The sequence below is a fragment of the Plodia interpunctella genome, chromosome 8 (genome assembly GCF_027563975.2).
Source record: "Plodia interpunctella isolate USDA-ARS_2022_Savannah chromosome 8, ilPloInte3.2, whole genome shotgun sequence".
Classification (NCBI taxonomy): Eukaryota; Metazoa; Arthropoda; class Insecta; order Lepidoptera; family Pyralidae; genus Plodia; species Plodia interpunctella.
Window position 1 is genome coordinate 1,786,203 of NC_071301.1, and position 25,923 is coordinate 1,812,125.

General features: G+C 34.0%; 2 protein-coding genes across 4 annotated transcripts in view; one reads left to right on the plus strand and one right to left on the minus strand.

Moving 5' to 3' along the window:
* Positions 1-13,660, plus strand: part of LOC128671784 (max dimerization protein 1-like) — a 296,995-nt gene extending 283,335 nt beyond the window's left edge. For both annotated transcript variants that reach the window (XM_053748542.2, XM_053748541.2), the window contains exons 6-7: positions 7,933-8,105; positions 8,597-13,660. In XM_053748542.2, the coding sequence (XP_053604517.1) occupies positions 7,933-8,105 (173 nt within the window). In that variant the 3' untranslated portion in view covers positions 8,597-13,660. The remainder of the gene's footprint in view (positions 1-7,932; positions 8,106-8,596) is intronic.
* A 199-nt stretch (positions 13,661-13,859) lies between these two features.
* Positions 13,860-25,082, minus strand: LOC128671945 (uncharacterized). 2 transcript variants are annotated; one of them, XM_053748792.1, is made up of 7 exons: positions 24,797-25,082; positions 24,596-24,714; positions 23,088-23,168; positions 21,551-21,659; positions 19,992-20,068; positions 18,352-18,478; positions 13,860-17,542 (listed from the first exon to the last, which is right to left on the minus strand). In XM_053748792.1, the coding sequence occupies exons 1-7, from the start codon at positions 24,834-24,836 to the stop codon at positions 17,388-17,390; spliced, it is 708 nt and encodes a 235-aa protein (XP_053604767.1). In that variant the 5' UTR covers positions 24,837-25,082; the 3' UTR covers positions 13,860-17,387. The 2 variants fall into 2 exon arrangements, with proteins under 2 accessions (XP_053604767.1, XP_053604768.1); XM_053748793.2 differs by lacking the exons at positions 24,596-24,714; positions 24,797-25,082 and adding an exon at positions 23,420-23,601.
* Positions 25,083-25,923: the final 841 nt, after the last annotated feature.

The following is a 25,923-nucleotide window of genomic DNA, read 5'->3' on the forward strand; positions in this document are numbered from 1 at the left end:
ACCGTCTAGGGCGATGGTTACAAAAACAACCCTAATTTGGTGAAAAGCGCAAGCGTGAACCGCGCACCTGTTTATTCGGATAATATATTTTTGAAGAGCTTTTAGTGAAGAGATAGTGGACCTGAGGTTAAGACTGATAGAAATAACCCAAGTTCAAATCCTACTCACACGTGAGTTTGTATTCCAATCTGATTCATGTCTGGTCAGGTGAAGGAAAGTCATAAAGTATACTGGTTAATAAAACTCCTGTCAGATGGTATTAGGCGACTTGGAAAAAATCTGACACCAGTGCTATAATAAAATAACACAATCGATACTTTTTAAGAAAAAAAGAAAGTATTTATTTGCATTGAATTGATACTTTGTTGTGTGTGTTTAAAAAGTTCCATACATTCAAGATATTTGGCATACAAATATATAAATATGTATCTTATATAATCTTAATAAGTAATGTAATATTGAAAAAGAAACATTTCATTCCATTTTCAATTCAAAATTCATTTTATAAAAGAAAATATTTAGGGCGTGCCGTAGAAATTTCGCCCAAGGCGCTTGCAGCTCTACAGTCGGCACTGGAGGAAATTCCTAGAAATTCCTAGATTTTGCTCCGACAAAGCTGCGCGTACAGACATCAATGCATACGAATAACAGGCGTTATACGAGTATATGGGAAAGGGAAAGAATTCGATACATCAAAGTGATCGCACATTGTTGCATGTATGGATTACATATTGTGAATTTTCGAGAGCTACGAGAATACCGAGTTCGTTGTGCTTTGGCTTTCAGTCTGATCAGTTTTCGTAATTTCAAGATCTGGGAAGTATTTTCTCGAAACTAAAAATCTATGAATGAAACTTATTGAATGAATGTTTGAAACTTTTTGAACGAATGAACTATCTATAAATGAATGTTTATAGTTTATTCAGGTTTGTTAATTATGAAAATGACTACCTGAAATAATGGTAATGATTGTTTCTATTCATTTCACCAAAAAAAAACAAAATACTGAGCTTTATGGTTTCACCTTGTTTATTTTTTACTTTTATGAAAAACTTTTATGAAAACCGTTAAATGAAATCATTGAATATCAAACAAAAAATACAAAACATACACGTCTTATGTTTTAATATGACATATCTATATTAGTAGAAACGTATCTATATTAGTAGAAACAGACTTTATCAACTTTATGGCCAAAAACAGTACAATTTTAATGCGGAATTCATAACATATGTTAAACGCTATTCTAAAACTTTTAAAAAGTATGTTCTGTCGCGAAATCTTTGTATTTAACTAATAAAATAAAAAATTCGAGTGATAAGATAAAGACGGCCTGGTCTATCATAAATAAAGAGACTGGTAAAATTAACACGCGCGACGTAAATTTTGTATTAAAACTTGACGGTAAAACCATAAGTGCAGATGACGAAGTTTCCAACGAATTTAATAATTTCTTTTCCAACATTTCTAAGAATATCACAGGATCCCTTTTCTCTTGCTCCTATGCGGCAGATGATCTATTAAAAAGAAATGCTCCGGACCCTAAGTCCACTTTTACATTCAGACATATTACACCAGATGAAATTATATGTGCTTTTAAAGCCCTAAATGTTAAAAACACTGAGGACCTGTGGGGGATTTCCGTCTCAGTATTGAGCAGCATTATTGACCTGATTGCTCCTCACCTAACCATAATATTCAATAAATGTATATCTGAAGGCGTGTTCCCAGACTTAATGAAAATAAGTAAAGTAATTCCTCTATTTAAACAAGGCGTTAAACATGATCCCACAAACTATAGACCTATTTCTATTTTACCCACTCTAAGTAAAATATTTGAAAAAATTATTTTCAGTCAACTTGTGTCGTATTTTAATATAAATAAAATTTTACATAATCGTCAATACGGTTTCACCAAAGGTCGTTCAACTACTGATGCAGCAGCCACTTTAGTCGAAATAATTAATGAAGCTTGGGAATCCAAGCAAGATGTCGTAGGTATTTTCTGTGACTTATCGAAAGCTTTTGACTGTGTAGATCATAATATACTCAAAAATAAACTTCATCATTATGGTGTCACTGGCGCGGCTCTTAGTGTTCTTTCGTCTTACCTAGATAATAGAACACAGAGAGTAGAAATTAACAAAACAATTTCCGATAGTGCACCTGTTCACATAGGCGTACCTCAAGGCTCCATTATCGGTCCCTTTTTGTTTTTGATTTATATTAACGACCTCCCATGCCTTGCCCAACATTTATGCGAAGTAGTTCTATTTGCAGACGATACATCCTTATTATTTAAAGTCAATAGAAAAAGTGAAAACTATAACTTTATAAGTAATAGCATGTCGGTAGTGCTTAACTGGTTTACAACCAACAACTTAGCTCTAAATACAGAAAAGACAAAATGTATTAAATTTTCTCTCTTAAATAACTCGCACAATGTTATACCTTTAACAGTAAATGGTAAAGCTCTAGAATGGGTACATAGTACTAAATTCCTGGGCATTACTGTGGACGACAAATTAAAGTGGGATAAACATATTGAAATCACGGCCAAAAAACTTAGTACGGCAGCTTTTGCAGTGAGAAGGATCAGACAGTGTACGAACATAGATACAGCTAGACTTGTGTATTTCAGCTACTTTCATAGCATTATGTCCTACGGACTATTAGTTTGGGGTAATGCAGCTGACATAGGAAAAATTTTTGTATTACAGAAAAGAGCTATCCGTTTTATTTATGGGTTAAAACCTCGAGATTCTCTTCAAGAACTCTTCAAAACAATTAACATCCTCACTGTTGTATGTCAGTATATCTTTGATGTGCTTATTTTTGTCAAATCAAATTTACATTTATATAAAAAATTAAACGAAGTAAATAGTGTAAACACTAGAAATAAGCACAAACTTTGTATGAATAGATTCAGGCTTAAAAAGGTTCGGCGGTCTTTCGTGGGTCAAAGTGTAAAATTATTCAATAAACTCCCTGCAGAGGCTATTAATCTGCCAATGAAAAATTTTAAAATTTATGTTAAGAAAAATTTAATGGATAAAGCGTATTACACAATTAACGCCTATTTGACTGATAAAAACGCTTGGATCCTCCCGACAACTTTGCCACTCCACACATGATCTCCTAATTTTTATTTTACTGTTTTTTATTATTTTATTCACAATTTTGAATTTTGTTATAATAATTCGTATGGCATTTAAATTTTATTTGTAAAACATGTACGTGATTTGTGATCTTCAAGTGTCTGAATTATACTTCTATTTCGACGAATAAGAATTGTAATTATGAAGTCATGGGAATCGAGTGTGTCATGCTCACTCAAATGGTCAATCTGGTGGTGGCGTCGTGGGCCGGGTCGTGAGGTTCCCTCTATTATGGTTGAGCTACGCGATGGCTGTCCCATGCGTCAACTCGTGAACGGGTGCTGCCAGAGGGAACTGGTCATCTCGTTTCTCATATATTTTCATGTAAGTTAATTGTTTCACATCGATATATATATATATATATATATATATATATATATATATATATATATATATATATATATATATATATATATATATATATATTATAATCAGCACTCGGATCACGATCATAACCTGTTTTGATATACCTTTTGACTATGTACATTATGTACTTTTATATATTATTAGAAAGAAAAGAAAAAAAAATTTTTTTGTAAGAAACAATAATGGTAAGCCGATCTGGCATGATAGGGACCAACACTGTTCAAATGAGTTTCTTTCGGCATTTCTTCTCAGCAGTGGTCGTTCCGAAATGCCAGTAGTTTCTAGCTTGTGAGAAATAACTATAAATTTAAAGATTGACGAGAAAAAGTGCCTGTGAAGGTCTAATTTCTGAATAAATGATTTGAATTTGAATTTTGACATAAGAAGTGGAAGTATTTCAATATAACAATCTCGCTAAATATCCGCCTGGCAACTACTGAATGTAGCAAAAACGCCTGTTATCATAATTTCCGGAAACTGTCATGTTGTTTTCCACCTCCTGTTTCCTTCCACCGACGGGCCATAGATCTAATTTCCTCCAATTTGCACGGAATTGAATTTCTTTACGCGTCAAATGTCTTACGAGATCCTAATTCCACGCAAGTAGATTGGATTTTAGCATTTCCCACCGATACGTGTACGAGTGATTGAATGAATGAAGCCATTATTCATTCAATTTGAGAAATATTTCGCATGAAAGCTTAATACATTTAAGGTCGATGTTCGTCTGACTATCTAATATATTTTTAAATTTTAAATTGTTGCATTCCATCGTAGGTAAATTTGAAAATACTGGCGTTTAAAAAATATTTAGTAATAAGTAATTTTATATGTTTTATTACGAATACCTATTGAAAACAGCGCATGTGTTTTCCCGCCAACCGCACTATAAAATTGTCGTTTTATAATGTCAAACGCTAATACCACTATTATTCGGTTGTTTACGACACCGATGGGAGTGACTGTACTAATTTATTTTACGACCGCTGTACAGCAATAAAAACGCTAACATTAACACTCCTATATAACCTTTGCATTTTGAAGTGTGTAATAATTGTTATGATGAACTAACTTTTGCCAAATTTTGTTCTGCTCACCCGTTGACGGTGAAATTTTACGAAATAACTCTTTCATATCTGAGCGTTTTCCGTGTTCCTACCGTTGTTGTGGTGTGTTGTGGTGTACCGTTGTCCAGCAGTTGAGTGTCGGAGCCCAGGGTCCGTTTTCTTGTCAGACCATTGTGATTATCAAATTGTACGAAATAACATTTGGTATAATAAATATCAACAATTCTCGTTGCAAGTCAATTCGCGTATTGACTTTCAAGTTATATTTCAAATGAAATAATAATTTTAGTTTCCATACAATCTATAGTTAGATTTCCAAACCATTTAACCAAAAACTGTGTTAGGTTTTATGGTTATTAAAGCCAATATATCTGTAATGTGTGATTTTCTTTTTAGTTTTTTGAGTAATTATAATCAATTCAAACAATAGATTACTACTACTGCCATCTGAGACCGCCTAATACTGAAAAAATTACACGAAACTGTAATAATAGCAGTTAATATTGATTGGCACATTAACCTATCTACTTTCGGCATAATGACCATAAAAACTATCACAGAGAATCGGCCCCCAGCTAATAATTTGGAGCAAAACATATAAATAACGAAGTTTCCCGTTAAGACGCATTACCGGCCTGTGTGTATGTGTGTGTGTCCCGTCACCGCCAGAACCCGGGGATTTATTACCCGGAGAGACAAACACTGTGAATTATCGAGTGGAGATTTATCGGGTGAAGGCAGGTGTTTCTACTGAATAAGAGTATATTCCGAATCGGGATTTCACGCAGACATATTGGATATATGTCCCCTTTGCGGCGTAATTTAACTTTCAGGTTACCAAGGTCTCGCTTTAGATTCTGAGTCAAGAACGTCCACGTTTTTAAACAATTCATGAAGTAAACTCGTTAATTTCGATAATAGGAATTTGTTTAGGTCATAATGTACCAAAATTTATCAGCTGTCTAGACTAATCGCCTCGTACAACATGCACAGGAGAACATAGAAGCGTCCTATTCTCTATATAACTACACGTAGCATCATATTCCCTTTATTCAACCTATACATTCTATAATTTTATGTACCTTCTTTCACTAAAGTCTAATTTTCACAACAAAACTGTCCGTCAAACAAAATTTCACGTGTAAACATCAAGTTTTACATGTATTAACTTTAGGACGAATTTTGACATTAACGCTTGAAAGCTAATCGATGACACGAACGAATCTATTACCGCGTACCGCGCCACTATTATACTAGTATCGTAATGAAAATTATGCCTAATAAAATGTATGAATTGTGCCTTTCCGTGCGGCCTTGTGTAGTGATTTTGCACATTACAATCGTATTTTATTTGAATCTCGCAACAAAAGGTCACGGACAAAGGAAACCTTTGGTATATTAGTTTATTGTAGTACACTATTCTTGCTTACTTTTACCCTTTGATTTATTTCTTTTGAATTATTTCGTCGCTTGCTACTATAAATCTTTTGCCGTGGTGAGCACGAAACGAACTATCCGATTTTTGTAAGTGCTATTTGAAATCAAAATCTTTTTCTAAAGAATCCAGAAATATTTATGCCATAAACGTAAGTACAATGCAAATTGAAAAAATATGTAGTTTATGGTGTACCTATTATTGGCACTAATCACCCTTAATGTCATTAATGTAGAACTTATTTTATCTTAGTTCCTTCAAAATATGTCCTCTTTTTTTCCCAACCAGCAGACTCGGAAATGTCGAATATTTTTTTTCCAAATTAAAGAATTTAACGCGTTAAACCGTCGACGTTTTTCAATGACGCGAATAAATTCCGCGCGATATATGGTGGCGTTGCGAGCGACCGTATTTTGAATGTGCAATTTGATTATTTATCTGTGGGTGGATGGTCAAAGATAGTGGATTTATTTTTGAATGTTTTTAATCTGTGGATTCTATAAATATGACTCGCTTGCGCACCAATTAATAATTATTGTATTATTCTTGTAACATCTGTTTTTTAATGTCTGATTAGCATAAATTTGCTTTTTACAAAGATTACCATAGATTGTATACTTTAATACGTAAGGACGTTGTCCATGCAATTTTGGATGTAACACGTTGGGCGCCAGATTGTATGTAGCTAATTATATTTTGGTATCTGACTGGGATTATATTGGATACATACTTCTTGTGGCTCTACAGCGGTTTATGGGTCTTGGCTAACCCACTACGTTGCATAAAACATTTAATTTAGGCACACAAAATATCACGCGAAAACAGTTAGCACGAAAATCAGTATCTATCGACGCGAAATCAGTATCTAGCTAGTGATGACAAATCCATAAGAAGATTACGTGCAATCAATCCTGTAGTGAATCTGTGGTTCAACAGAAGAGGAATATGAAATCGGCATCAGACACGCTCACGTTTGCTGACGTAATCCCCGGATGTGGGATTTGCAGACGATGACGGGATTCGAAAAAAGAATGTCGTTCGGGTTCCGTCTAGTTTCCATTTCAGTTTACACTGTGTATTAAATTACTATTGACAATATTGACACATTACAGCGACGTCTGAAATGTGTCTGAAATTGGAACAAAGTTTCAGCTTGCTTTTCTCCTTTTCTTGTTTTTGTACTTATCTGTCAGTCATCGATAAATCTACGACAGAGTGCTGGCCACTAACGAGCGTAAACGCAAAAGCAAAACGAAACATATTCCATTTTCTCTCTGGATCTTTTCTGCGTAAAAGCTAACTATTCCTTTTATAAAACCCGGCGTTCAATTGCTCGCCATTTAACATGTATCGCAGTAAATTGGCGCCAACATACCGCCGCCATGTTGCCTGTCTGTGAGCAATAATTAGTCTATACATCCGAGTCGACGGCTAACTAGTGTAAGCCGAGCTTTGAGCAATGTTTTCATTAATAAAACCCGGATGTTATCGGTTAGTCAATATACCTATTTAATAAAGTACTGTTTTTCTATAAAGCAACTGATATAGGTGTTTTTTGATAAATATTTTAATCCAATCAAGAGTGATAGTCTATGTTTCTCTCACTATTAATTCTCGAAGAGTGCTGGATTAAAAAAATCTTTTTTTTAAGTAAATTCATAAGGTACTATTTTAATTAATTAAGAATTTTAACGTATTTGACTTTTTTCTTAACCGTCCAAGAACTGTTTACCTGCTTCTTCTTTGCGTTCTATATTATGCTGTCTTGACACGAGTTTAGTAACTATTCAGTTTATTGATTTGACGCTTTAAATTACATACACAAGTTTTTGGGATATGTTACTCTTTATTCTGTCATCCACAAAATTAAATTCTTTTTAAAAAATGTAATATTCCCTTTTTCCAGATGAAGTGGACGTGATTGGCTACACGTCCAACCAGAGCGACAGCGAGTCTCTAGTGTCCGGTCACAGCGGGGACAGCGGGGTGGGGTACGCGCGCGCGCGACGCGGACGTGCGCGCGCGCGGTCGCCGCGCGACTGCACGCGCGTGCGCCGCTCCGCGCGCACTAGGGTTTAGGTCAGTTAAGCTTCTTCCAAGTGTTAACATTTTTATACTACTGCCTATGGACGCTCCGAACCAAGGGCGTTTCCGGCCTTGAATTAATCTTTTCATGCCCTTTTTGAAGAAGTCCATATTGTAAACATTATCCTATTTTGAAAACTAGGCTACTATTATTTCATTCAACCTAAAGTATGAAATAGGACTGATATTAACTATTATTTAGATCGTATGTTTGATTTTATTATAATATTCCGGCATAAATAAAATCGTTGTACACAAGTGGACCGTGGACACAAGCAATCTTCATCCAGCATCTTCCCGCGACTTTAAACAATGGAGATGTTGCATGACGAGCTTGTCGTTCGAACGTTCGTGAAGAAAGGTTCTCGTGTAGCAACATGAGAACCTTTCTTCACCAACGACCATTTACTCTGCACACCATTGCGTTATAATTGAATTTTCTACTTCATATTAGATTAACTAAATGTGGTATTTGTGTATTCCAGGTGACGGGGACGCGGCGCGGGGCTCGCGGCGGCGACGCTCACGTAACTTCGTAACATAAAACAGTAGAACATTTTGTTGATACATGTATTAAGGCGAATGTTGTTTCTGTGACTGAAACGGAACGTGCCACAGTCTGCGACAGAGTGACGGAACCGCGCCCGCGCCGCACACACCCACACACACACACATACATAAACACACAAAACACGACACACACACACTACATCACTGAGTACAAAATTGCCAAAAATTCCTTTCGACGTTCTGTTCTCTCCCGCGTTTTTCGTGTGACGTGTTCATTTTGTCCGCATCAATGTCACTATTCCATTTTTGTGTTAAACACTTGAGATATTTGCGGATATATGTATATTCAATAATATATTCTTTTAATATTTTAACTTTATTAATATATGGAAATGGCCGTAAAAGATTCAAATGGCCCGATGTGATCAGATAACAGTTGATTATTATTTTTGTATTTATTATTGAATTTTCTATTGGACTTATTCGAATGCAAATCTTTGAGAGAACGACTTCTAAAACTCTGTACTTACTGTTATTGATTTTCACAAAAAGAGAATTTGCTTATATAGCGAATGTTGTATAGAAATATCTATTTTATATTTTGTATATAATTATTTTTTCTGTATAAATTAATCATTAATCAGTAAGCGTAAGTCTGTATGATGGGCTGCGCCGCCGGATATAATTTAGCACTGCGGTTAACTTGTCCGTCGATTCTTTACTAACACATAGTTTACATGAGTTTAGTAGCTATACACTTTGCATGCCTCCTTTACAGCTTAATAAAATAATAATTTAATTTTTGGATGTTTACTAAGCGTATAGTTACTAAGCTCGTGTGAAGTGAGCATAACAAACAGTACAGTACGGCTATGAATCCTAGGTGATAGTCAACTTGCTTGGTTTATTCATAAACTGAATTACATTTAATTACTGAAAACTAAGCGGTAGTGGACACTGTCGTAACGATTTATTATTTTGCGTTAATTTAATTAACATAATCAAATGAAAATGTATGTAATGAAAATTTATATATTAGGATAAATATATCCTTAAAATTTTCGTTACATACATTTCCGATTTGCGATTAAACTACCAGTATGATTATATATGAATTGAATGATGAATTGTAAAAAAAATATTTGTTTTTTTTTTCTGACATTAGATTACGACAGTATCTCCTATACACATAGTACATACATCACTTACTAACCGTCGTATTGTAAGTATTAATATTGAATATTAATGATCTCACTCCATTGTCACACGTCCATTTTAGTAATATTGTCATACAAACTCTTACCAAAGAGGAAATCTGGAATATCTAGAAAAATATATACTTACTGTAAACGATTTGATCGGTCCAAAGGAAGCTACTCTTTGAATGTGAAAAGAAAACATACGACATCTGCTCAATTCGACCTTATCGCTTTGATTTTAAAGTTCATTCTTCAGGCAATCTCCTTGTCGCTTCCCTTGAACGGATCTGACATTATGCGAGCAAAATTTTCAAAATTACGGTCGCAAAAGGGTCATTAATCAATTTTCAGTCTTAGATATTTAAATGATATATGAAATATTAATATATTTATCCAATTTTAGACCGTATTCATTTTGGTCGCATTATATTTAGAATTTATTTAAGTAAGCACTTTAAAAAAATGAATTAAAAAATTTTTAGGTTATATTTTAATGACATAATTACTTCAATGGATTATATTTTATGTGGACATTCATGTACCAAAAATAATAATAAAAAAGGAGCGACTTGAGAACGTGCTCGACGCACAGCGGGACAGCAGAGAGATATATTTTGTTAGATTGTATCTTGTAAATTGTTAATTTGTTGAAATCTGACTGAATTTCGTTGTATTATAATGTATTCTTTTCGATGGAGCATTCGGTAGGATATTCGAGTCCATTCTCACGCCTTCCCTTCGGTATAAAATAATGAGAGTAATGTGAAATCACTTCATGTACGTCCGTACATCTTACCACCATCGAGGATCATAGAAAGTTAAAAAAATATGTGCACACGGCCGGACTTCATACATGAAAATATAAATAAAAGCAATATTTGATCATCAAAATCGTTATAAGCACTTAGTCGACATGATTTTATTCTATAAACTCATTATTTTTTACCACTAACCTCCGGATGTGGGTTTTTTTTTTCTCTAATTCTAACTAATATTATAATAAATTGTAAATTGTTTTAGGTATGGATGTTATAATAAGTATAGCTGTAACGTATCATTTTGTAAGTAATGAATTTGTTTTAGAAATGACAGCATGATCTCTTAAGGTTAAATGCGTAAGCGCTTGATTCCGTCGGGCTATACTCTACACCCGATACTAATGCTTGGTTTACATGAACTTAGTAACTATACATTGTGCCAGCGATAACAACCACCTATTTGCCACATATTTCCCCTAGAGTTTCAGTAATCAGTTGCTGAATTATAATAAATTATATTAATGAATTTGGGATCGATAACACAATATTTTTCATTATAGAACTGAGTGATATCAACAAATTGTGGTAATGGTATACAATTTAACAATGCCATTCGCAGTTCTATTACCTCAAATTATTTTATCTTGTTTCTTAAAAAAATTAATTGATATGAGAATATTTTAAAAAATATATATAGGTAGTTCGTATTGTACGAAATCATTCATAATACAGCACAAAGTGAATATTCATACAACTGCTGTTTATTTTTACCAAAATAAATATGCCTGTGGATATGGAGTTTTACTATTACCTTGTAAAATGGCACTTAGTATATCTACTTGGTTGGCATATTGGCGCCCAGTGGCTGCGTGCGTGAAGCATATGTGCGCAGTTCGCCGCGCGCTTCGCGATCCGTGTAAACTTGGCTTAATCTGTCCCCGCCGTGGGCTCGCAAGCAATATCTTTAACAGGAATTAAATTGGTTGTTAAATAATGAGTACGTGTTTTTAGACGTCCCGCTGCAAATTTTGGTTTCTGTCTGGAATTACGCGAAGTAAACGTACAAATTAAATTATTAAATCATCACATTGATACAGATTTACTAATTTTAACTAGATCAGTTATTAAAATTTTCGTATTGCATCGCGAAATTGATGGACAGACTTTAGGTATGCGTGTAATAATGATTTTTCAGGGCAATGACTAAATTGTCATGTTGTTATCTAAATTCTAATTTATTTAAAAGAAACTTTAGTAAGTACACTAGAAAATCGCTTGATATAAATTTAGTACGGATAGTTTTAAATTGTGTAACCAGAGCGAATGTTGGTTTGAATTGCGAATCTGTCGGCAACATTTCTATGAAATGCTGTTGAAAGTTCAATGTTAATTAATTTTAAGAACAACATTGCGAGCTGCGGTGGGACTGACTGCCCGACGGCTACACCTCTGTCGACCTTCCTCATCGTCAACAAAATTATTTATATTAAAAAAAAACTATTTATCTATCGCAATATTTTATTTATTTTATTTTAGGGACGTGTTTTCGAATGTTTTGCTTCCACTCAGCGTGTCACATGCCTGCCGATACTGTAGTTACGTAGCTAATTCAAATGCAGCTCCCATTCAGCAAACATGACATACATTCAACTATGAGTCTTAAGGCTTACGCTCTAAATCCGTATTAGAGTGGCGTTTATCTTGAAAAATGTCAGTAATGCTGATAATAATTACGCTAAATGGAAGTTATATTTTGAATGAGATTACTTGCGTACGTGGCGTTAAGTTGAGCCCTTTACTTTTTGGTTCACAAATCTTAAGTGCGACAGAGATAGTCGGTCTTTTGCCGTTTCGCGCTATTCTTTCGAACTTAAGGGGTAAAATTAAATCAAGCTCGAGTGTTTCTTAACGCCACGTATGGCAACTTTTTAACCTTAGCCCTACCTCGCTTCCGTGAGAGAATGTGGGTGTAGAAGCGGCGACGGACGCTCATAGAGTACAAATTCTGTATAAGCCCCTACTTGAGTGTTAATTCTAAATGTATAATTTTAAAACACGACACAGGGAGAAGTATATTCAGAGTACGTTAGTATAATGTAGCGCGGGCGAAAATGGCCAACTGATCCAGTCATCTCTGCCTTTGGTGTTGTCTCTTCCTTAACTAAATTGTCTATGGTCTGTTCCCACAGTGCACAGACTGTTTAGACTGCACTGTTGGAACAGAACGTAGGAAACGTGCGACGCACTGTACGCGCGCACATCTTATTAGATAAGAAATGTGTTATTAGAAATGAAATGCAATAAAAATGTGGCCTTGCTTCCCCTGCGATACGGTTTTGATTCTATACGCAATTGAAAAGGTGTTGTATTAAAAATTTGGCAATAGCTATTTTTCTAAGAACTGTTTCAGGTTAAAGCATTGGTTTGCTATTGTCTCAGCTGGTAACGTATGGTGAAATAACAAAAAGTGCTGGCTTTTATTATATACCTTTTCTGAGGAAAAAGGGTGGTGAATCGAATCTTTTAATAATCTATTCAAGATACTACCTATGCTATTAACAAAATTCCAATTGTATTTACGACATAGTCAATCAAAACCGTAGTGAATCGGAACCAAGTCCAATATTGTCCTTTGGCACAGCAGCGCCGCGCCGCGTTATTTTACGCAAACTTAGTCGCTGTAAAATAATAATCCGGCGTTGTAAAAAAATTATCAGTGCACTTGTAAATATTGGAGCCAAAATTTTTATACAAATTATTTCATAAAATATATTCTTGGACCAAGTTGCGCGACGCGGCGCTCGCTGTGGTTGCTGCAGCCCTCGCCACGTACCGATTTTAAACGGTACGAATCGATACAACCGATTTATAAACGGCAATCGATACGGCGTCTGGGCTCGCACTGTGAAAGCGGTGTTTAGCAGTCATTCGTTGTCTGAACGTAGAGGCAAATATTAGGTACTTTTGTGACTATGCTGATGTGACTTGGCAGCATTACTCATTGCAATTGACGAAGAAAGGCACATACTTTACTATATGTAAAAAAAGTTATAGAATTAATTTAATAAAATTATAAAATAAATTTCCTTTGTGTTATTTGGATGCCTTCAATCCCTCCCCTCCCCGTTGGTAAAGGACTTTATAGATAGTGCCATAAATTATTTTGTGGCGTGTGGTCTCACTCTAGGATAGGACTACTATATATCTCTGCCTCTGGACCACGAGGGCCCAGGTTCGAAAATGTGGGGAAATGTATAATGGATGGAAATGAAAAAGTTATACGTGATCCAAACATTTTATTTACTAAATCGACAAATCTGGAAATTCGACCAGCGAGTAGACCAGATAAATTTTACTAATTTAATGCAATGAGGGTCAGCTACGTTAAGGCTTCGCTCGTACGGGCGTTTTCTCATACGCCGAGCGTCACTTAAAATGGGATTTGGTTTCAAATTGAAAGTTTACTGTTTAATTGTTTTTTAGAAATCGATCTGCAAAATTCTCTCCGATTTGAAAAAGATCCTAGCTTTATTTATATCGATAATATTATTATATCGTCACGACTTAGAGTTTAAACATAATAATTATCAACGTCATTGTCAATATCCGAGCCATAACAGAAGCTCCTAAGCACCTATGACTAAACAAAATTATTATATATTATGGTAACATTACATAAACACCTCACTTATTAAAAAAAAATACAATGCAAAGAGAGACACAGAGAAAGCAAAGAACTTAACAGTTCGGAATAAATTGAATTTAAAAAAAAAAAAAGATAGTCATGGCTACAAGTTTTTAAATATTTCACATTTACCACAAAATAAAAAAACAATATTATAATATAAATTGATCTTTAATGTATTTATTGATTTGATGTTCACGTGTTCTAAGTTATTGTTAACAACATTTTAAAGCTAATGAAGTTAAATACACGAAAAATTATTATAAGTACAAATAACTATAATATTATTCGAAGACGCCAAAAGCTAACACTAAAACGGATGTCTGATAGAATCTGAGGGGCTACCATGAAACATAAAACGTAGTACCTACGTCATTGCGTCAAAATCTCTCTTTTTTATGTCAAAAAGAGATAAGAGTAACGTGCTAAGTGTTGTATGTTTCGTGGTAGGCCTTCTGTATAGACTAGTTAAAAAACACAACGGCAGACTTTTTGCGGAATGAAACACATTGTACAAATACACGTAAACTAATGCGCATTATCCGAACCCGAACATTATTTATTTTTTATTATAACTAGGTTTAAATTTTTCGTTATTTCTTTATATATGATAGTATTAAAACATAACCTATTGATAGATTCCCATAAATTTTATCGGTTACAATATTCGCGTACAAAAATCATTTGCCGATAACTTTAAGCTACAACTAATTAACAAAGAAAAAAAACATTGGCTAAGTAAAAAGGTAATATAATAATAATTCCTATAAGAAGGACCAACACGTTACCATAAAATAAATTTCATTATAGCATCTAAGTAAATACCTGCATTTTCTTAAGCACATTTTGAATACAAATATATCATTGCACTGGTATTTGGAATACATAAGTGCATTTTGAGTAATTCATTCATAAATTCGAAATAACACTCAATAATAGAAGCTATTTCTAGTGAAATATCTAAAGAAAATCTAACAAAATCTATGAATGAGCCTAACAATTTGCCTTAGATACTTGCATGGAGACCATCTGATACATATTTTGTAATGGTGGACACTATACATTTGTGTAAGAATATTACCCAAATAATATCATACTATTATTTTGTAAAAACAGTTGCATTATTACTATTTGTCTCAACTTTAAGTACATTAGTTTTGATCGCGTTACATTTTCAATATTTTAATGGGGTTTCAATTCTTGTCATTTAAACTGTGGCGTGGTAGAGCCACAAAACTATTTCGGCAAACATTTAACATCAAAATTAAACATTCACTACACTTATTTGGATAAATATTTTCTACTATAATAAATAAACATCCTGCTTCATGCTAATATTATCTATTTTATATTGAATATTTTTTTCGACACAGAATATTTTGACACAAAACGTAACGTAAATTTTCCACACTCCATGTTCAAATTTATTTAATCGAGTAACAAATTTAGTCTATATATTTTTATTTGAGTGTACATATTTGAGTACAAGTTAATATTAATTATCATTCCAAGCAGTCAGACTTTACTATAATAATACTGTACAGTGCAAACACTTAGTATATTTTACTTGCATCAGCATTACATGCGCCGCGGCGAAATCTAGTTAGTACACAAATATCATTCATCGAATGCACTCATATCAATTATCAATCTTATCAATAAACATCGTAAAATCATTCAGTTGGTATCAATCACATCAACTTATCATTCAAGATCGTATGGTTTAGAAAGAGACCGTACAAATACATTCGTGTAATGTTAAGTTTTAAGTAAAAATCATAGTGGGATCCTCAGCGGCATCTAAATATTTCTCACTCGATTAAATAACTGTTTCAAAGCAATAAGAATTTATGACTTAATAACTAAATTTGCAGAATATACCAACTGTTATTTTCTAGCAAAATATATTTTCTTACTTCACAGTAATTCAGCAATTTACATTAAATCCTACGAGCCTAATAAAGCCTATTTGGTAACAAACATCTTAAATTTATAACCTATTTCAGTAAACGTTTTTAAGAACTATGCCTATAATTTTTCGCACAAGTCAAAAAATTGGACAAAATAAATTTATGTACCTTTGGTATAATTTTACTACTATATTCGGTAATTGTGATAATACTAAAGTGAGCATTTTAGGAATTCGTAATATTATTCATAAACAAGGTAACCTCCACATTACACATACATAAATGATGATTTTTGGAGTATCTATGACGATTTTGATTTTGAAGTGAGTTCAAATTAATTATTTAAAAAAGCAATTTAAATAATATACAAATCGTACTGTATATCGTCTCTAATAATTTTCTATTTTTTATATAAAAATATTTTTTATAGACGAACATCACAAGACAAATAGAAAAAATGATACTGAACTAATTGAAAAATTACTAACTCGGGGTAAACTCACAACAAAATTTATCCTAATGGAATGTACAATTTCAAATACCGATATAAATACATTGATACAATTATAATCAAAATATAATCATCATTTAACCATGAAAACATGACTTAAATCTTTGGAATGGATTTTATATAGCGATAGATATTTATATATATTTGATCAATCGGTTCCATTTCATAATTGCATACCACCTACCTAAACCTTTTAATAACCGCCCTTACTATCCCAAAACCCCTTTTTACGACCCCTATATATTGAACACACCAATTTTCATATTAAATGCGAACCGCATTTTAAACATATGCACAATAATTTCGTAATTCCAGCTAATAATTAAGTGCACATAATTCTGAGCACAGAATTTGTGCACGTCCGAATAAATTCAATTTTTAATTCCATAATTCGACAACTTACGATTTACAAAATGTGCACAGCACAAAACCACCTTCAAATCTATCAATAACTGGCACATAATAATTCAGCGCGAAAGGCCATGTCATAAATTCAACGCGCATAATTTGCATACGCTAACGCACAGAACCCTGTGCACAGAAACATATCACCACCGTCTACACAAATGGCCGTTATAAATCACGCACATATTGCACAGAATGCACAGAACATTAATTCTTTCTTTACATAATAGACGTTTAATCGCACCCGCAAATGCACAGAACCCGATGCACAGCACAGGATTCAGTGCACAGCGCAGGATTACTTGTCGCAATCCTGCACAAGCTGGACGCTGTCGTCGTCGCGGCGGTTGGAGTGTGGCCGCCTCAAAGGACGCGGGTGTTGCAGAAGGGAGAATCTTTCAGTTTGCATGCTCTGTTTTTTGTTACTTAAGGCGTTTCGGAGGTGGGTCTCGCCTGAAATGTAGACATTGATGGAATAATTGATTGTAGTCGCTGTCTACGCGCATGCGCTGTGACGACGAGCTCGCGCCTGCGCGATGCATCTTTTCTACAATACAAAAGCTGTCATCCACCATTTTTGCTGTTGTTACCTTTAAATATATTTGCTCGTAATTTACCAGCCCTAAATAAACAATCTTTGTCGAATACCTAGTATAATTATTTATAATATATACTTAGACAAGATCTTACAGTTTGGTCCTTCGAGCCGGATTAACCAGTTGGTTTCCTCACAACGGTAAGAGGTCTTTGGCCAACACTGGTACAAGGGCTATTTACAATTTATTTTAAAATTAATTAATATAATCAAGAAAAATATGTCACCTGTAGAAATCTGAAGTGTTCAACATTCAATTTTTTTGTCGTCATTTTTTGAGAGATCTTTTAGCTTTTAGCGCCCGACAAAAAACACATATCCATGCTGTAAACCGTCGAGGAGTTCCCTCGTCGGGAGCCGATCTTTGATGTACCATTAGGTTGTGCTTATAATAATAATGCATTGTCATCGAAACTGAAGCGAAGTGGGAAATTTCAAATGTGTAGGACAACTGGAAGTAGGTGAAATCTAACCTGCTTATATTTTATTAAGAGACACACGAACAAACATCGGGACGGGTGAAACTTAAACAAATAAAAGCATGTAAAATGCGGACTCCGTGTTCGAACGCATGAGAAAGAGAGAAAGAGAGAGAGAGAGAGAGAGAGAGATGTGATGTCAGATGACAGAGAGACAAAATAATGATAACTTGTGTCAAGAAACTCACCGGGCAGAGACAAGGGTCGAGCAGAGAGCGACAGATCGTGTGAGCGCGGCGACACCGAGCGGGACGAGCGCGGCCGCGTGCTGCGCTCCGGCCGCTCCGGCCGCGGGGATTTACTTCCGAGGAGCTCCTGTTCAGGGGAACCTTTCGTCATCTGTTTCACTCGATTCAGTCGCCATTGAAATATTTGATTAATTTTATTTCAGAAAGAAACAAATACCATCCTACTAATATATAAGAAATGCGAAGTTTGTGAAGATGTATGTGTATAAGTATGTTACTCTTTCACGCAAAACCTACTGGACGGATTGTCATGAAATTTGGCACACGTATCTATTAATATAACCTGTATATAACACGTAGGTTTGTTTCTCGAAATTCTCACGGGAGCGAAGCCCCGGATCGCAGCTAGTAAGGTATATTTTTTGTCTGTAACCCAGGTGATCGCGTCTGACAAGTGCAACAGATGATAGTTGCTGATACTAAATGTAGAAAAAACCATATCAGGGATATTAATGCGTCAATGATTGAATACCACAGATACTCAATTTATTAAAATAACGCCTGGATTCCATGTACATTGAATAAAATGATTATTATGATTAGCCAGTAGGTATTTACTGGCCCTAAGGTAACTTAAATATCCAACGATGACTCGTTACCACAGATAATTAATACAAAGTTGTCCAGCGGCCTTGAATGTCTGCGAACCAACCTCAAGGGTGGTTCGCAGAGCGTTACGACCGCTGCGGCTGCGCGGTCATTACAATCCGTCAATTTTCTTGAGGAAGGAATCATTTCATTCATAAAATTGACATTACTACAATACAGAGTAATTGATGTAAAGTCATACAGTAAAACTCATTCGGGTCTTTGTTAAAATTTGAAAAATTGACGCGGTCGAAACCCTCACGCGTTAGACACTACAAGTCAAGGTTGTCACAAAATATTATTGTTTATAAAAAAGTGTAGGGGTGTGAATTTGAAAGAAACTATACAATTTGTATAATTTTAGTAACTATTTAGTAAAAAATTCCGTAGTTTTTTTATTTATTTAAGGATATCAAATAACCTTTACTTAACTTTTCACAATATAAAGAGTAAAACGCGACAAAACTGCACATAAAGCTTTATCTACGAATTAGAAGTAACAAACGTCCGAGACCTTTATTAAATTTATAACATATTGGTTAAATATTTAATAAAAATATAGGTGCAAAAAAACTACAAATATTGTGTCTTATTTGTAGACTAAGCGTGTTAGCCTACAAATAAGACACAATATAAAGGAAAGATTTTATGATAAGATTTAGAAAAGACCACCATATAAATAAAAAATAATAATAAATGACAAATGTGACAAAAAGGACATAATTTTACTTTAAGCCCTCAAAAAAAAAAGCCTACAAAATATGCTTTAATTATAAAATAATATAGTACTTTTTACACATTACCAAAAACTAAGAAACATTAAATACATATTTTAAAAAAAATAAACAAATAAACCATGCTTTCAAGCGTCAATTTATTGATTCCAACAACCGTGCGACCAAAAAGTGCAATTAAAACAAATAAAGTGCATTATAAATGGCAACACACAAGGACAGCACAAAGGACATCACATAAATACAGGAGTTAGTGACCTGGTCGTCAGTAGAGTACGCGCTGTACATCGAACTGTCAAAGTCGAAGGCGCTCGCCGCGCGGTACGACAGCGAGTCTTGAAAATTAGTAAAGCGTTTGTTAGTTATATTAGTTATTGTGGGGGGAAATGTGGCTTAGTGTTGCCAGTCGAATAGTTGACGGAATTGGGCTCGCTCGGTGAGGACACAGCGAGGAAACGCTCAGACAAGAGAGTCCACTTCGCTAGATTTATACATAGTTGAAGCCAAACAAATATTTATACTAATTTTATTTAATTGCCTCATTCTCAGCTATCGACAGAATCGATACCACACTATCGATTGCTCTAGAATCTCGACAGTTGTATAGCTATAGTTTAAAATAATCAATGGTAACGATATAGCCCTTTCGATGTTGTAAATGATTTTCACGGTCAACTACCGATAGCTGAACTATCGACTTTTTAGCAACACTAATGTGGCTAGATAAGATACATTCAAATATCATTCATTTTTTTTCAAATATCATTTCTATTAATTTTTCAAAAATACATATTTTGTTACATAAAATTCTGCGTAGATAATTTATAATTCATTTCAATAATATAATAAAAACTGAATGTGAATCTATGTACCTATTAATCATAAAATTGCATTGAATTGATCATACAATATAACAGTCCGATACAATGACAGGGTGTCATGTTTTCCTCGTCAGAACACAGCACAAGAAATTGTGTAGAATCTTAATGAATCGGGAAAAAACATGATAGGTACCTAGTAAATATATAAAAAAAACCAATTACTTAAATATTATGTATTACAAATACGTCTATCTAGACGTATTTGTAATACATAAATTGTTATTTTTTTTCCAAGTTGTAATATGTCGAAATAGATTTTTAAAATGTTACATCAGTTTAAATATTTTTATGATGTAGGAAGTTTATAAAAATATCTATATTAGTATTAACTTCCGTTGTTACGATGAGTTATCACAGTTTTGGTGCGCTAATCGTTCATTCACCCCAGGTAGTATACCCATCATTTTAGTGATATCTAATAAAAATGTGCTTATTCTTAGTGAGACATAATTTGAAGAAATACCTACAGTAATGATACACAGTAAATACCTACACACTTTAATATATCGCTGGTGGGATTTTGATGAAATATGGTATGCGCAAGTATTAAAGACAACCGTTCAAACATAGGCAACTTTTTCAGAAATATGTACCCCTAAATGACTGTAATGAGGGGTGAAAGTTTGTATGAAAATCGTGTGTGTCCCGCTTTCGCAGATAAACACATGCGGGCGAAGCCACGGGCAAAAGCTAGTTTACTATAAAGTCAGTCTGTATATATGGCAAAATTAATATTTAGTCACGATGACTTTGATTTGTCTTTGACTTTCCTTATTTTTTGTTCGATTTGTCACTTGTTGTAAATAAAAAAAAAAATGTTATTAAGACATGGCCATTTTAGAAATGGAAAAATATTATAAGAGTATATAAGTATAAGCTTATTTAGCCACATTGTTTCAATACTTTTAATTCAATACAATATTTTTTTATGCTTACCATGAGGCCAGCTAGTGATGGGCGGTGGAGACCGGATCATGTGCTCGTGGACTTCCTTCAGGGTCAGTGGGTCATCTTCCACGAAATCTAGTGCCGTACTGCCGAATTCCTGTAACAGCAAAAAAAAAAAAACATTAAGAAAAAGCGAAAAAAAAAATGAATTGACCAAATATATTACAGGCAGGTCACACAATTTTAACTAAATTAGTAATTTGTTATAACAATAACATAAATAATGAGAATTGGCGCAAATTCGCTTCCCTCTCGTTTTCAGAATTTCTTGTAGGTTTCTTTTTCTGTCCCTCCCATTTTCACGTGTTCTCCGGACCTAAAAATAAACCATTATTTGATCTTTTTGTAGATTCTGCTGTGATTTCACATCCGGACTTGGGAGTGCTGTTTCCTATCAGCTGCCAAAGCTATATGTCCCTTAGTCGTGTTGTACGACACCCACGGGAGGGTATGTGAGTGGTCCTAATGTAAGGCCACACGCCACATAATTTTAATAATCTCTATATTATTAGTAACAGAGGCAAAATTAAATGTTTGTTTCTTTGGTGTGCTGCAGAGCACCTCTTGCACGATTGTAAAATTTTTGCGAAGGCACGCTGCGACTATGTCGTGGCGTGTCAACGAAATAAAACGGAAGAATTTAATCTTCTACAGACTATACAATACGAAGAAACAACAAAAACGTTCCTGAAATTTATACACCACATGGTATTTAGTCTGAAGAAGATAAACGGAAGTTTATTAACTTCAATTTTAATGAAAAATGAAGTGGGCACATGCTGCTACTGTATAAAGTAGCAGAAGAGCAGCGTGCGTCTACAAAATTCTATAATATTACATTGTTATCCAAATATGAGACAATTTTGTGCCAATATAGAAAATAAAAAAAAAATACTTAATTATATTTTAAGTAGTACTTTTGATAAACCCAAAATTCAATAAAATGAGTATTGGGATTGGGACCTTGTAGAAGCAGTAAACTGGCGCGTTATTTTGCGATACCTACTTTAGTAATTACCATCCTAATCTAACCACAGCCTTGAATCGGAAGGCCCAAATAAATTGGATTGTACAATTTGAAAGTACTCGGCCAGTTAATTTGTATGTAAATATAATTTATTTTTATTCATTTTACAAATGAATACAATGACTTTATCGTCAACTCTTTTGAGAATATTTTTTTTATACAATATCTACATGGGGGCGTGGTTCCGCCCTAGAATATGACCTTCCCACATCCTCCCGTGGATGGCGAACGAGGCGACTAAAGAACACAGCAGGCAGCTGATAGGTAAAAATAGCATTCCCAAGAAGGGATTGACGTCAGGCAGAATGCGAGATGTAAAACTCACAGCAGAATCTTCTAAATAATAAATTTATTTTTTATGCTGACTCCGGGCCTTGTAGAGTCTCCGATCCAAACAGAACATGTGAAGATGAGAGAGAGAACGTTAGCTATCCTAGTCCTAGTATTGCCCGTGTTATTAAAAGCAAAAATATTTGAGACAACAGTTTATTTATTTACCTGTGACATGAGTATGGTGTCATCTGACTCGCACTCATCGTGGTGACTTTCAATCAGACTTTCTCTACTCGCCATCACTTGCTGAAATTTAAGATAAAATAAATGAATTAATGAACTGTTGAACATCACAATATCACCATATAAATTGAGATAGCATAAAACATGTTTTATCACTAATCAAGCAATTTCTTCCAGACAACTATTGTTTTTTTATTATATAAATTAATTAACTCACAAATTTTACTTAATTATAGATATTTTATATTCGGATTAATTCAAGATAAAGAGAAAACGAAACCACTTGAATGTATTTATAAATAAAAGTAAATAACCATAGCCAGTCTTTTTATAATCACTACACTTGATTTTATGGTGAAACCGATAAACGTTGAAGAATCCATTTTATATTAATTATGATTACAGTATATCGGAAATGTTGTAAGACTAGTAAATCAAAAAGACTTTTGCAATGAATCCTACAGAAATGAATTATTAACTGCCTTGCTCAATGCCAGTGTGACCTGCAAGCTTTGAATTGGCAACTATCTATTCATTCATTTCAACTGGCATAGAGCCAAAGAAATAAATTGGAATCAATAGTAGACTAAAAATTGGTGCAAAGCGGAAAACACTTATTTGGCATCTATAAAGACCATTGTTTTGTAATGACACCGTCACATTTACTGTTGAGGAATATGAAAATTACACCACTTTCCAATTCGCCTATTTGCATGTCTGTCATTTGGTACTGTTAAGAGTTTTGTTATCTATATGTTGATAATATTTTCCCTGCTTGTTTTACAGACCAGAGCTAACAGAGACTTCATCTATCCCAAACTAAATGTAGCCAAGTAGTGTTTATGACAGTTATGTGGTATAGTATTATATTTCAGCATTAAGACACAGGATCAAAGTATGGGATGACTAATCATAGCCTAGAATGTCCTGGAAGGAAGGATCTTTATCCTACACTAGGACAATGTTATTACTGTTACTATATTCTGTTTATTCAAACCACACATATTTTATAAAAATGAGATGATGATATACTTGTTGTAATCTCATGATGGGACCTGAATGTAGTATTTTAAACTTATAAAAAATGTATTTTCCTATTAAAAAAAATAAAATATATATATAACAATTTCTACATTATGCACATGCATTTTGACTTCAAAACAAGCATAGTGCTATTTTCTTTTAAAAAGTAATCCTCTATCAGATCATGGAAAACTATTAAATTTTAAAGTTTTCCCAAAATTTATTTTATTTATATATCTGTTCTAATGGAAACAAATTTAAAAGTTGTAATGAAAATAAATTTAAAAGTTGCAGTGAAAATAAATTTAAAAGGAAACTGTGTGCCGTAAGAAAATTTATTGAAGTAGTATAACAGAAACTATACGAGCATAATTATAAAACAAATGAGTTTAACAAGTTAAATAATGACTACAATCATGCTGTAATACAGACTTATGTAATTTCAGTTAAATACATAATGTACTCACCTGAAGGTAGGGATTGTCTTGCCTGGACAGTCTCAAGGCTTCCATATCCTGGGCTATGTTTCTAGTTCGCCCTGGGGTCAGTAGAACCGCGGGAGAACCACCAATTGTCGGTGGTAGTACTAGAAAACAAATATCTTAGTAATGAAAATGACAAAACAAAAAATATTCCAAAGCAAATAAAAACAATTACAAAACACCTACCGGATAAGGAATCGGTGCTTCCTTCCATTTTCACGTTCATTTTTGCATAAAATTAATCAATTCTATTGGAAAATAATGGTTATTTGAACAATTCGTCCCCGTTATAATGTTCAAATTGTGTAGGAATCATTCAACCAACAATGATTTCACCAATATTGTATAGCAACTGTTTGTTTAGTTCATGTAACATTATGAAAATTGCGTATATTCTCTCTACATTTTTCGCGTTTTCATGAAAATTGGAAAACTGATAACGATTGACAAGTTGACAGCTATCACGTTCCGTAGCACAGGAACATTCCAATCGAATTGTCAAGATTAAAGAACGTTCCGTTTTTTTATCTTTTATAGTAGAATCCATGGCAGAAATAGTAGAAAATAAAAAATATCAGAGACTTCCTTCTAGTTAATGTTCTGAGCTTCTTTCCCTTTATTGTGGGGATAGCCCGCGCGCGGCCCTTTCTCGCGATCCATGGCGGCCAGTGTTTGTAGTTTTTTTTAGGGATAGAAGTTATCAACCCCACCCACAGAGAAGAACAATCAATGTAATGTTCTCATATCTCTGTGACCCCATCACAACAATTTTTTTTGGTATATGTGGAGAAATCTTTTCTTCTTCTAAATAGGGGAGTCCCATTAGGGGTATAGGGGTGAAAATGTACAAACACAAAGATATAAATAGATCGAGGAAAAAGTACGGCCATAATCGTCGTTGTAAATATTTTTCTTTTTCTACTACGCTCTAATTTATTTTGAGCCAACGTTTTCAGGCGCGTAGTGTGCCCCCCTACTTTTGTGACATTTTGATGATCAATGATTTCTTTAATGATAAGACTCGGATAGAATTTAGGGCTAGTATACATTATAATTCTTTTTTGTTTTGGATTTGTAGTGGATAGCATGCTCCTCTTTATTTATTTATATTTGCATACCTATACTCGGTAAAATGTGTAGGTCTAATTCATTTTGACATCAATTTGCCTATTTGTACTCATGTTTTTGGCAAATAAATGTTTTCTTTCTTTCTTTCATAAAACTGCATGGAATTCGTAGGTACCCGTGTACGAAGTACTTATTAAATCCATGTGTGCTGCCAGCTGTACATCAGACTAAATTACATGGAGTTA